Genomic DNA, 13,874 nt, shown 5'->3' on the forward strand with positions numbered 1-13,874 from the left:
ATTTTTCAATTACTTTGGACTACATTAATATCAAACAACTACTCAAATAAAAATGGTAAAAATATCTTTTTATGAAGATACTTTGTTTAGAAGTGTGACTTATTTATTTAGCCACATTTTATACAAAGACAACATTTTTATAAATATTAAAATCTAACCATACAATTCATCGTCTAAAAGTTAAAAAAAAAAAATATTTTCACATAAAAACAATTATAAAGTCTTCATTGTATTATTCACCTTAATATTATTGCTGTAGTTCTGCTCACCTTCAACTCTTGAAGCAAAATATATTACAGCTGCTCACTCTAATTTTAAGTTAGCAAGGCCCTTTTGGAACCCAAAGGGAAAAAGACTAATGAGTGTTGAGAGTTGAGACACGTTTCCACGCAAGAAGTGAAATGTTTTTTCGTCGACTTAAAATTGACTTTATCTTTTCTTTTATTTATTTATCTTCTATTTTCTTGATGAAAAGTTTAAATATTATGTATAAAATATTAAAATTAAATCTACCATAGTTTATTACAATGTCTTGTAATTTTTGCTAGAATCAACCTAGGCAAAGGCTATATATGTTCAGCTACCTATTTTCTTCCTTTTCTTGACACCTTTAGAAGATGGCAGCTTTGGCCTAACACTGCAAGTTTCTTTGCAGCTTCTCTTAATCCATCATCTGATATACCGGGGTAAGTACAAATAAAACTAGGGTAGCAACGTTCTAGCCTCATACGCCTTAAATTGCTTCCACTGTGAAATACAAAACACCAAGAAACAAAAAACTTAGATTAAATAAATGGAAGGGATAAAAATAGATTATGCTACTACTCATATACCATCTGATCAGTTCGTCAACGAATTATACCGTTCTTGTAACCAGGCATCAGAATTTTGCCATAAGATTATTGTTTGATCAATTATTTATTATAAATATTATGTATACCGAATTTCATTAAAATTAAACGTTAAAAGCTGTAATTAAAAAAAAAAAGAATTAAAATTGTAGCGGAACCATAAGATTTAGGGTTTATGCTATAACATGTATACGCTTGAATAATTTAGTAACTATATCTGAAACGATTAAATAATTTTTTCGGATGGAATTCACTACTATTAAATATCGGACACAAAGAATTGTAATAATGAACATGAAGCCTGAGAAAAGAATAATGGTACTTGTTAGCAATGCGGTGGAGCACTGATAAAGTAGGCCAAAGCTGAGGATTTATAGAGATGCAGTGCCACTGAGTGCACAAAGCTGAGCATTCTTCAGAACGTTAACGAGTCTCACCATTTAGAGAATCTTGCTAGTCAACTCCGTTGGAAAATCAAGCCAGTTTGGCGATTCTGCTGCCATGGTGGTTTCTTCCACTTTTGCTTCGCTAACTTCCCCATCTAACACCGGCTGACGTCGACGCCATTTGAGGGAAACCAGTTCTAAGTTGTATTCAGAGCGAGAATGAATTGTATTCAATGAAACCGTTGAAAACTATCTCAAAGTAATACGATACATGAGGAGCTATAAGCTCTTAACAGAAAACAGAATTTGTAACTAACTTCTGTCAGTTGACTAATTCAAGAAGCAGTCTTGAGATAATACAATTATCTTGATCTAATCTTGATCCATTCACTATTATCATTCTTCAAGTATGTGTTCACTTCCCTTTAAAATCCAACCTCTTAATTTTTTTTAACAATTAAGAGAATAAAGTGTAATCTCTTACTATTAATTTTAAGAGTGAGACTAAAAATAAATATAAAAAAAAATAACAAAGAGTTAAAAATTATATTTTACACTCTCAATTTTTTTTAACAATTGAAAGAATCCATTGTTCTTCTCTTTTGCGTCTCTCTTAAAAGCGGAGACGAATATCAAAACATTTTTCTAACGTTTAAATTCCAAAGAACATTAATATTAATAATAACCTTTTCAAATTCTATATTTTCATAAATATCTTTCTAGTCACTTAATAATATTTTATTTATTTGCATAATTTTTAAAATTTTCTAATGGATGTATTACAAAAGTTTTGAAAATTTAAATTACAAAAAATTAATTAAAAAATTAATTATTTATATAAAATATATATTAAAAGAGTAATATTATATCATCATTATAATTTTTTTTGTATATTAGTTAGCCGATAATTTATTTATCATGTACTCAAGCTGAACCCTTAAGTTAAATTAAGGTGTTTGCTATGGTATGATGATAAATTCATACGTACCGATACATTTAAAAGATAGACAAATAGCAACAAGATATGTGAAATTTATTTTTCACGTCAGCATTTAAATTTTTTTAAATATATATTATATCACCACTTTTACTAAAACACCCCTTTAATTAAATAAAAATAAAAAATATTTATTTTTTTAATTTTATAAAAAGACTTAAACATCCTTTCTTTATTTGATTAGACAAAAATACTCTTTGAAATTAATCAAATTTTAGAATTCAATTAATCCTAATTTTATAGCTTCAAATAATTGAAACAACAAAATAAAAATATATTAAAAAAATAAATAATCAAAATTGTTCTTCATCTATGTTAAACATATTAAAAAACAAAAAATCAAAATTATTCTTCATCTGTGTTCAGAAACACTCTCGTTCACACCTATAAATATTTAGGATTTAGAATTTAGAATTTCAGTATTTTTCATCTTCTTCTCTTCGCAGAGAAAACAGAAAGAGAGGATAGAAAGAGGATAATTGTAGAGCCATCGACAACATTGCGATCGCCGGTGATAATTGTCTGGTTGATTCCATCTCCAACTAGCATCAAGTGTTTCTTGTTCTTCGCAATGCACACATACTCTTCATACACACCTTTCTTGATGAAAACAAGGAAGTAGCCATAATTGGAAACCGTGTTATTTGGCGTCGCAGCTATGGCTGCGTTGATGGTGAAGTTTCCACTTCTGTCCTTGCTAATAATCACCATGTCCCTTACATCTACGCTTTGCGTGGAGGAGAGGGTTTTTAAACTCGATAAAAAATAATTTTAGTTTTTTTTTATTTTTTTAATATATTTAATACGGATGAAGAATAATTTTGATTTTTTATTTTTTAATATGTTTTTGTTTTGTTGTTTCAATTATTTGAAATTATAAAATTATGATTAATTGAATTTTAAAATTTGATTAATTTAAAAGGATATTTTTGTCTAATCAAATAAAGAAAGAATATTTAAAATTTTTTATAAAATTAAATGAATAAATATTTTTTATTTTTATTTAATAAAAAAGTATTTTAGTAAAAGTGGTGATATAATATATATTTAAAAAAATTAAATGCTGACATAGAAAATAAAATTTATATGACTTATTATTATTTGTCCATATTTTAAATATATTGATATGTATATATTTATCATCCTACCTTTGTAAATAAAATATTGTTTTAAGTTGCAACATGTTACAACAGAAAATATCATGATTCAATAAAAGCTGTGTTTGAAAACTCAAGGCAATATTTATATTCAGTAACGAAAAGGGGTGAGGGCATAAATAACTTCCATATAGATAAGGTTCCTGGTGATGTTTACTAGTTCACAACTAAACATATAGCCTTAGACATAACTCTACTAAAATAGGAGCTTTTAAAAAAGGGAAAATAAAAGCCTTAAAAACATTGCAGCATTGTAAAGTAGTCACAACAAATCATTTAAGAACATTGCTCGCAACTACAGTATTACATAAAATTCCACCACCATTCTAAATGCAAATGCTTCATCATCTTCACTTGACTCTGAGTCCACAATCACAACACATATCACAAAAATGTCGGCATATGGATCATCCTTATCATCAGAAGTTGCTTAAGTCAGGTACCAGGATCGATCAAGATACGTACTCATCCGGACCCTGAAACTCTTCCCCAATTGATGACAACAATTCTTCCTCCCAAAAATCACTTGATTCTTCTTCCATGAAGGAAATGTTAGATAATGTATTAGGACCTGATATTTATTTATTTCTGTTTTATGCTTATGTGTATGATTCAGTTAATAGGGTCAAAGTCATTAGTGGCCTCAGAGGCAAGTTAATCTTTTTTGTTCAGCTAGTTTCTATTTTTAAGGAAGTGGAATCCTATTCTTAAGGTAGTGGAGTGAGTGGTTAGTTTTTTTTTCCTGTTATTGTATTTAACAGATTATTGAATAGTGTCAGATGTAAGTTTTGTTTCTTCAGTTCTCTAGTGTTCAACTCTCTCTCTCTCTCTTCTCTGAACATACAACAGTTCGAGTGTGAGTTCTGCAAATTCATTGCAGGACAGTGAGTGAGAGTGTGTGAGGATTGAGTGAAACAACAACAAATTGGTATCAAGAGCCTTAAGTATCTTAAGGGCTGTGGTGATGGAAGCTTCATCAACAACTATTGGGCTAGCAGGCATTGCTCCTCCAATCCTTGATGGGAGCAATTATCATGTCTGGCAAGTGAGGATGAAAGCATTTCTTGAAGGAGCTGATCTGTGGGAGGCAGTGGAGGATGACTACGTGGTGCCTCCATTGGTTGCCAATCCAACTGCAAATCAACAAAAGCTCTACAAAGAACGTGTGACTAGAAAAGCCAAAGCAAGATCTAGTCTCTATGCTGCTGTTACTCCTATTATTTTTAATAGGATTATGAGTCTAGAATCTGCAAAAGATATTTGGGATTTTTTGAAGAAAGAATATGAGGGCAATAAGAAGATTAAAGGAATGAAAGCAATGAACCTTAAAAGGGAGCTAGAAAGAGTGCAGATGAAGGAAAATGAATCAGTTCAAGAATTTGCTGATAAACTCCTAGACTTAACCAATAAATTGGAAGGCACTGTTGGGTACTGATCTTGGAGAGGAAAGACTTGTCGAGAAGCTCCTGTGTTCTGTACCTGAAAGATTTGAAGCTACTATAGCATCTCTTGAGAACACAAGAGAAATCTCAGAGATGCCATTTGCTGAAGCAGTTAGTGCTCTTCAAGCACAAGAATAAAGGAGGGTACTGAGGAGAGGAGATGAGCGAGTTGAAGGTGCAATGCAGGCTAGGGTGAAGCATGGAAGTGGTGAGAAGAAGAAGCAAGGCAAGCAGTTTGGTGCTCAACAGACCAGTTTTAGTTCAAGTGATGCACAAGTGAGGAAAGGGAGTGATGAAGCCTGCAAACACTGTGGAAAGAAAGGTCATCCTTTCTTTAGGTGTTGGAAAAGACCAAATGTAGTCTGTAGGAAGTGTGGGAAGATGGGGCACATAGAGAGAATCTGCAAAGAAAAGAGCTCTCAACAAGGAGAGGCTCAAGCAGCTGCAGGTGAAGTGGAGCAATTGTTTGTTGCTTCAGGCTTTGTGTCTCAAGTCTCACGTGATGGATGGCTGGTGGACAGTGGCTGTTCCAATCACATGTCAGGAAATGAGGCAATTTTCACTAATATTGACAGATCAGTCAATACTAGAGTGAGAATTGGGAATGGTGATCATCTAGAGGTTGAAGGAAGAGGCAATGTGTTACTTGAAGGCCCTAGAAGAGTGAAGCTGATGTCTGATGTCTACTATGTTCTCAAGATAGATCAGAATCTTCTGAGTGTGGGACAGTTAGTTGAGAAGGGCATGAAGATTGTGTTTGATAAGAATGAATGTGCTATTGCAGATGAGGAAGGCAAACTCTTGTTTAGGATCCCTATGCAGAACAAAACATTTGCATTCGATCCTGCAAGCAAAGAGAGCAAAGCTATGGCATGTGTGCAGGGTCAGGAGGAGTTGTGGCATAGAAGGTTGGGTCACTTTCACTATAAGGGATTGCAGTTTATGCAGAGGCATGGTTTAGTTGAAGACTTGCCTCAGTTGGGAAGTGAAGTGTCTTATTGTGAAGTATGTCTGCAAGGGAAGCTAGTAAGGAAGCCATTCCAGAAAACAAGATGGAGGGCCAAGGAGAAGCTTCAACTGGTTCACTCAAATGTTTGTGGGTCTATGCCTGAGGAGTCACTGAACAAAAGCAAGTACTTTGTGACTTTCATTGATGACTGCACAAGATTTTGCTAGGTCTACTTTCTCAAACAAAAGTCAGAAGTTGATGAAGTATTTCTGAGGTTCAAACAAGAGGTGGAGAATGAAGCAAATTGTAAAATAAAGACAGTGAGGAGTGATAATGGTGGTGAGTATACCTCAAAAAGGTTCAAAGCCATCTGTGAGAACTCTGGCATAAAGCAGCAGTTTACAGTTCCTTACACTCCCCAACAAAATGGGGTGAGTGAAAGGAAAAATAGAAGCATTGTGGAGATGGGAAGATGTATGCTACAAGGCAAACAACTACCCAAGAGTTTCTGGGCAGAAGCAGTAAATACTGCTGTCTTCTTGTTGAATAGGTTATCAACCAAAGCTCTCAACAAGCAGACATCATTCGAGGCATGGCACGGGTACAAACCAAAGGTTAGTGGACTAAGAATATTTGGTTGTCTATGCTATTACTTGAATCCTTTAGTCAGTAGAGACAAGCTTGATCATAGAGGTGAGGCTGGTATCTTTGTAGGGTATAGTTCTCAGTCTAAAGCCTATAGAGTGTATTGTCCTGATGCACAAAAGATTACTATGAGTAGAGATGTGATTTTTTGTGAAGATAAAAAATGGGAGAGGGCAGTATTTGAAAAGAAAATGGCTGACAATATTGTAGTTGAAGCTAATGTGCAGAATGAGGATGAGTTAAATGAGGAAGCAGATCTACAGAATAAGTGTGAGCTGATTGAAGATGAATTGATTGATAATTTGCCTATGCGAGGTACAAGACCACTGGCAGAGGTCTATGCCAGATGTAATGTGGCTCTCCTAGAACCAGGAACAGTTGAGGAAGCAAAAGGAAGTGTGGAGTGGGCCTCAGCTATGAAAAAAGAACTGAGCATGATCAACAAGAACAACACATGGCAACTTGTGTCTAAGCCTGATCACAAGAAGACTATAGGTGTCAAATGGGTTTTTAAGACAAAATTGAACCCAAATGGCACTGTGAACAAGTATAAAGCCAGGTTGGTTGTGAAGGGATATGCTCAAGTGAGTGGGGTGGACTACTCTGAAACTTTTGCTCCGGTTGCTCGCATGAATACCATCAGATTGCTACTAGCTGTTGCTGCACAGAAAAGGTGGACCATCTATCAGCTGGATGTGAAATCAGCTTTCCTAAATGGTGACCTATCTGAGGACATCTATGTAGACCAACCAGAAGGATTTGTTGTTAAAGGCCATGAAGACAAAGTGTATAAGCTGAGGAAAGCCTTGTATGGGCTGAAACAAGCTCCCAGGGCTTGGTATAGCAAAATTGATTGTTATCTGCATCAGCTTGGGTTCCAGAAGAGTCTAAGTGAAGTCACTCTGTACTACAAACAGAGTAAGAGAGGCCTTGTGGTGGTGTCTATCTATGTCGATGATCTGCTTGTTACAGGAGAGAAGGAGAGTGAGATAGTGAAGCTGAAGGTAGGACTGATGAAGCAGTTTGAGATGACAGATTTGGGGAGAATGTCTTACTTTCTTGGCATGGAGATTCAGCAAAAAGAAGGTGAGATATTCATCTGTCAGAGAAAGTACATCAGAGAGGTCCTAAAGAGATTTGAAATGGGAGAATGCAAGACAGTCACTACTCCTGTTAATCAGAAAGAGAAGTTAAGAAAGAGTAATGTGCAGGATTCTGAGCATGAGAATGAGTACAGAAGTCTAGTAGGCTGTCTAATGTATTTAACAGCTACTAGGCTTGACATTCAGTATGTAGTGAGTATTCTATCGAGGTTCCTTCATTGTGCAGCTAAGGAACATCTTACTGCAGCAAAAAGGGTGTTGAGATATCTAAAGGGGACTCAAAGTTATGGTGTGAAATTCAAAGCAGTTCCTGAGATGAAGCTGGTTGATTTTGTAGATAGTGACTGGGGTGGTTCGGTGGAAGACATGAAAAGCACAACGGGTTTCTGTTTTTCACTTGGATCAGGTTGTTTTTCCTGGAGCTCAAAGAAGCAGGAAGTTGTAGCACAGTCTACAGCTGAAGCTGAATTTGTGGCTGCAACTGCAGCTGCAAAGCATGCAGTATGGCTCAGGAAGTTACTCTGTGATTTGGGGCTGCAAGAGAAAAGATCAACTGTGTTGTATGTGGACAATCAAGCTGCAATTGCAATTGCTCAGAATCCAGTCTTTCATGGCAAGACTAAACATTTCAAGCTGAGATTCTATTATCTGCGTGAAGCACAACAGGAGGAAGAGGTGGAGCTGAAGTATTGCAAGACAAATAATCAGATAGCTGATGTCTTCACCAAGCCTCTTGCTGTTAGTCGATTTAGTCAATTGATTCATGAAGTTGGAATGTGTCCAGGTCTCTAATCCAAGGAGGAGAAATGTTAGATAATGTATTAGGACCTGATATTTATTTATTTCTGTTTTATGCTTATGTGTATGATTCAGTTAATAGGGTCAAAGTCATTAGTGGCCTCAGAGGCAAGTTAATCTTTTTTGTTCAGCTAGTTTCTATTTTTAAGGAAGTGGAGTCCTATTCTTAAGGTAGTGGAGTGAGTGGTTAGTTTTTTTTTCTTGTCTGTTATTGTATTTAACAGATTATTGAATAGTGTTAGATGTAAGTTTTGCTTCTTCAGTTCTCTAGTGTTCAACTCTCTCTCTCTTTTTTCTCTGAACATATAACAATTCGAGTGTGAGTTCTGCAAATTCATTGCAAGACAGTGAGTGAGAGTGTGTGAGGATTGAGTGAAACAACAACAGGGAACAGCAGAATTCCGAAGATCCGAATTTGTAGTAATGTCAAACTCATTGTCAGAAGATTCAGCTAGATACTCATGCGGAAGCCGTAATTCTTTGATCTGCGCTGCACAGCTTTTCCCCAAACTGGTGTCCTCCAAGTCAAGGTTGAAACAACCTCTCACGTCAAGAAAATCAAGGTGAGAGCATCCATTAAGAATGGCAAGCAAGCCAGCATTAGTAAGCCTGTTTCGCAAGAGTGTTAAATGACGCAGATTCGGCATAGATTTCGCTATGTGGAAAGCCTCTTCGTCGTCACACTCAGTGCCTCTGATATTCTTTTTCTTCTTGATAATTTTCAAGACTTTGAGAAGAGGACAGCTTTGGCCTATAGTTTCAAGACAACCCATAGAAACGTCGGGATGTAAAAACTCAAGCTCCTCCAACAGCGGAAGTTTCTTAGCAGCTTCTATTAATTCACGATTTGATAAACCAAAGTAAAAACAGAATGAATTGGGCGAACAACGTTCTAGCCTCATACGCCTTAGATTCTTTCCACTGTGAATTGGAATACACCAAGAAAAAAAAAATGCTAGATTAAAAGAAAGGGAACGGGAAAAATAAATAAATAAGTCATGTTAGCTGCATCAGTTCGTCTACGATAATCATACCGATACCGTTTTTGCAATCGGTCATCCAAATTGACCCAAAATTGAAACCAATAAGTTTGTTAAAATGAATAATCATTTCTACAAAAGTGCCCTTTTTCATTATTTTCCATAATATTATGTCTTAAAATTATAAATATAACTTATACCAATTTCTTTGAAATTAGATGTTAATAAAACTGCAATTTAACATTCGACATTCATATATTTTAAATTTTTATATTATCATTAGTTTAAGTTTAAACAAGTATGTTATTCATATCATCTTAAAAAATAATAAAAAAATCTCCAGAATTTTTATTTTTAAGCATCACTTCAATTCCAATCTAACAATTAACCTAAACATCAATGTTAACGTCGGATTAAAAATAGTAAATTTTTACGGCCCTATAATAATTTTCAATAATCTTACATATTATACTAAATTACTAATATCTTAATATAAAAGTTTATTGTTAGCGTTATATTTCAAGACATAGTTTTTCTGAGCCTCTCTCTTGGAACCTTAATATACATGATGTATCTACCTTTTACCAAAACTTCTAATTAAAGTATGAATTTAAACCCATAAAAATATCATTGTTTCATTTTCCCACTTCATAAACCGCAGCAGCGAGTGCAGCTTTAAATTTCCGAGCAGACTAAGCACTGCTGGTACTTCTGACTTCATTAACAGTTGAATGCAGGAAAAACACTTAAATGGTAGAAGAACCATAAGATTTAAGGTTTTTGTTATAAGATCAGTAAGTTAGAATTATTTATTAACAATTCCTGACCCATTAAATCACTTTCTTATGCTGGAATTTACTACCAGGGAAAACCTGACACAAAGAATTCTACTAATGAAGCCTGACAAAAGAATAATGGTACCTATTAGAAATGTGGCGGAGTATTGATGCAGTAGGATAAGCAATACTAATGTCCTCCAATTGACTACAACTTCGATTAATGGCTTTAATAGCATAAAAGCCATGTTTCCCGACAACGAGGTCGAGGTAGGTTTTGGGAGCGGTTACGCAAATAGTGCGCCAGAAGAGGGGATCCATAGAAATACAGTGCCACCCAGTGCATACAAACTGCACACTCTTCAGAACATCTACGTGTCCCACCTTCTGGAGAATATTGGCAGTCACAGCCGTCGGAAGATCAAGCCAATTTGGAAATACTGCCGCTATGGTGGTTTCCTTCACTCTGGCTTCGCTAACTTCCCCAGCAACACTGACTGACTTCAACGCCATTCTTCAAGTATGACTTACAGAACTCGTACTAATTCACTTCTCTTTTGCGTGTATATAGACTTATAGAGTTATAGACGTATCTCTGAAAGGCGGGCCGGGGACGGATATCAAAGAACTTTTCTAACGTTTAAGGCATCTTCATTACGCAGCTTTTGTGTCATAAACAGTTTTTAGAATAATTCTTCACATACAACTGATTTTCTATACAAGTCATACAAGTCATTTATAAACATGCCGTTTCACATTTTTTTTTTGTGCCTCTTTTTCTTCTTTTTTTTTTCTCTGTGCTTCTTCTTCTTCTTTCTCTTCCTTTTCCTCTTCCTCTTCCTCTTCTTCTTCTTTCTCTGTGTCTCTTTTTCTTCTCTTCCTCCCTCTTTTTTTTATTGAAATTTCTTCTCCTCTTTTCGTTTTCTCTTTCTCCTTCATCAAAATCACCAGAAAAAACAAAAAACATTATTCAAGGTATGTTTCTTGCCTTCTCTTTCTCCTTCTTCTTCTTGTTGCTACACGTTCTTCTTCCTCTTCCTGTTCTTCTTCTTCATTTACGTGCTTTTCTCTTTGTTTTCTTTCTTCGTTATTCTCGGTTTCCATTGTTTTTTGACATCAAGCTCTAAAATCGTTTTTGAAGAAGAAGCAGCAGCAGCAGCAGAAGATCAGGAGGAAAAAGAGAAAGAGTTTTGAATTATGCATAAGGTGTACTTCAACAAATTTTGGGTGTATTTCTTAAATTCTTTGGGTGTATTTCTATAATTCTTTGGGTATATTGATTTCAAGAAGAAATATACTGTCTCTCCCTATATTGGGTGTATTTCTTAAATCCTTTGGGTATATTTCTGTAATCTTTTGGGTGTATTTCTGTAATCATTTGGTTTATTTCTGTAACTATTTGGGTGTATTTCTGTAATCCTTTGGATGTATTTCTATAATCGTTTGGGTGTATTTTTGTAATCGTTCGGGTGTATTTCTGAAGTTTCATCATCTTCAAAACAATTTCAAAGCTTGATTTCAGAAACCATGAAAATCGAAAAAAACAGAAGGAGATCGAAGGCAAAGAGAGAACGTTTTTCCATACAAATCATACAAGTCATTTATATTCACGCTTCTTCTTCTTCTGTAACGCACGTGTTAGGCCCAACTTCTTCTTCTTCTTCTTCTTCTTCTTCTTCTTCTTCTTCTTCTTCTTCTTCTTCTTCTTCTGTAATGCACATGTTAGGCCCAACTTGTAAGACTTGTAAACAAAAATGACTTGTATGTGTAGCACTCCTCAAATAGTAAATAGGAACTAAAAACATCTCTCTCTTCTCCATTAGAAGAAACTAACTTTAGTCCCTATTGTGCTCCCACTTAATTAATTAATTAAAATACTTGAAATTAATGTAATTAATTTTTTTAATAATATAATTTAAATTTATAAATTTATAAATAATTCACTATTAAAAGATATTAATATTAAATAAATTCATATATAATAATAATACACAATATATAATTCGGGGTTACACTAATTTTGTAAATTTGGAAGAAAATGAAGAAGAGTAGTAGAGAGTGTGAGAATACAAGTGTATCTAAGTGGTATATATAGAGTAACAAAATATTAATTTATTAATAATAATGGTAACATAGTAACGGCTAGTTTTGCAACGGATAATTTAATATAATAATATAAATATAAATAATATTTAATATTATTTTTTATATAAATAATTAATATAAATTATTAATTAAATAAAAATTTAATTATTTAATTATTATAATTATTAATAAATTATTAATTAAATAAGAATATCAATATTTAATATAATTAATTATTATAATTATTATTACATTAATTATTATTTAATTATTTAATATAAATAATTATTACTAAATTAATTATTATCTATTTATTATAATATAATTATTTAATATAATTAATATAATTTTATATAATTATTTATTTAAATAATAACTTGCCACTTGACAAATTATTATTGGTTTGCCAAAGTCCCTGCTCAGAAGGCCTGGCTCCCCTAAAAATATATGTGGAGACCTTTACTTAGTTTGCTCCAACGATTAGGACCTATTGGTGTCAGAAAAAAGTAAAATTGGGTCTCCTCATTAAACTTGCTCTAAGTTCCAAAGGACATTAATATTAACCTTTTCAAATTCTATGTTTTCATAAATATCTTTCTAGTCGCTTAATAATGTTTTTTTTTATTTCTAAAATTTTCTAATGAATGTATTATAAAAGTTTTGAAAATTTAAAATTTTTACATTATTAATAACGATCATCAAGCTTTATTATTGTTATTATTATTGCATTCTGTATTTTAATTTTTTCCAGAAACAAATAAAATAGTAATATTTCAAAGACAGTACTCTAATCAAATTAATATTTTTTTTTTATAAACATCAAATTAATATTCTAATTCAAGGAGTTTTTTGTTGGGGAAAAATATTTAAGACTTCTAAGCTTCCGATGTTTTTTAAAAAACAAAAAGGATGAATTTATAACATCCCTAGGTCTAGTAAGGCTGTTTGGCTCAAACAATTAGAAGCCACTTAGATAAGCCCATGCATTTTTCGCACACAACTCATCTTAATTTTTATTTATAATTCACCTGTTTTAGAAAAAAAAATTATATTTATTTTTATGTCATAAACAATAAATAAAAATTTAAAATATTTTTTTATTAAAGGAAAATAGCTTTAATTTTTTTTAGTCTCACTTAATAAATTAAAATAATTAAAATTAATGTAGCTACTATATCTTTTATAATAATATTATTTAAATTTATAAATTAAAAAATAATTTACTATTAAAAATATTAATATTAAAAATATTCATATATAACAATAAGATACAATATATAATTTGAGATTAAACTAATTTGTAAAATTACTTAATATAAAAAAAACATAATTAACTTTTATAGTTGACGACAAACATTGTGAAAGTGGCATATGTATTCAATCAAATCCTCTTTTAACTGTCTATACTGCTGTTTAGGGATGGCAAGCGGGAAAGCCCGCCCCACCGCGCCAGAAGCCCGCCCCGTCACGCCTAGTGAGATGGTCCCAGAATCCCACCTCGCCCTGCCTAACGGCTGGCTGGCGGGCTTACCAAATACCTTCTTTTTTTTACTTTTAACTATTAAATAATATATATAAAGGTATAAAAAAAATCTCTTTGTTTTTTACTTTTTTTTTTTACTTTTAACTATTATAATTTCTAAAGATATAAAAAAGTTATAATTTTTATATTCACAAACATTAAAGTCTTTATAATTATAAATAT

General features: G+C 33.0%; 1 protein-coding gene across 1 annotated transcript; it reads right to left on the reverse strand.

Moving 5' to 3' along the window:
- Positions 1-8,595: 8,595 nt before the first annotated feature.
- On the reverse strand, positions 8,596-10,597 carry LOC112782659 (putative F-box/LRR-repeat protein 9). The gene is made up of 3 exons (XM_025825153.1): positions 10,230-10,597; positions 8,721-9,249; positions 8,596-8,625 (listed from the first exon to the last, which is right to left on the reverse strand). The coding sequence occupies exons 1-3, from the start codon at positions 10,595-10,597 to the stop codon at positions 8,596-8,598; spliced, it is 927 nt and encodes a 308-aa protein (XP_025680938.1).
- Positions 10,598-13,874: the final 3,277 nt, after the last annotated feature.

This window comes from Arachis hypogaea, chromosome 3, assembly GCF_003086295.3.
Source record: "Arachis hypogaea cultivar Tifrunner chromosome 3, arahy.Tifrunner.gnm2.J5K5, whole genome shotgun sequence".
Classification (NCBI taxonomy): Eukaryota; Viridiplantae; Streptophyta; class Magnoliopsida; order Fabales; family Fabaceae; genus Arachis; species Arachis hypogaea.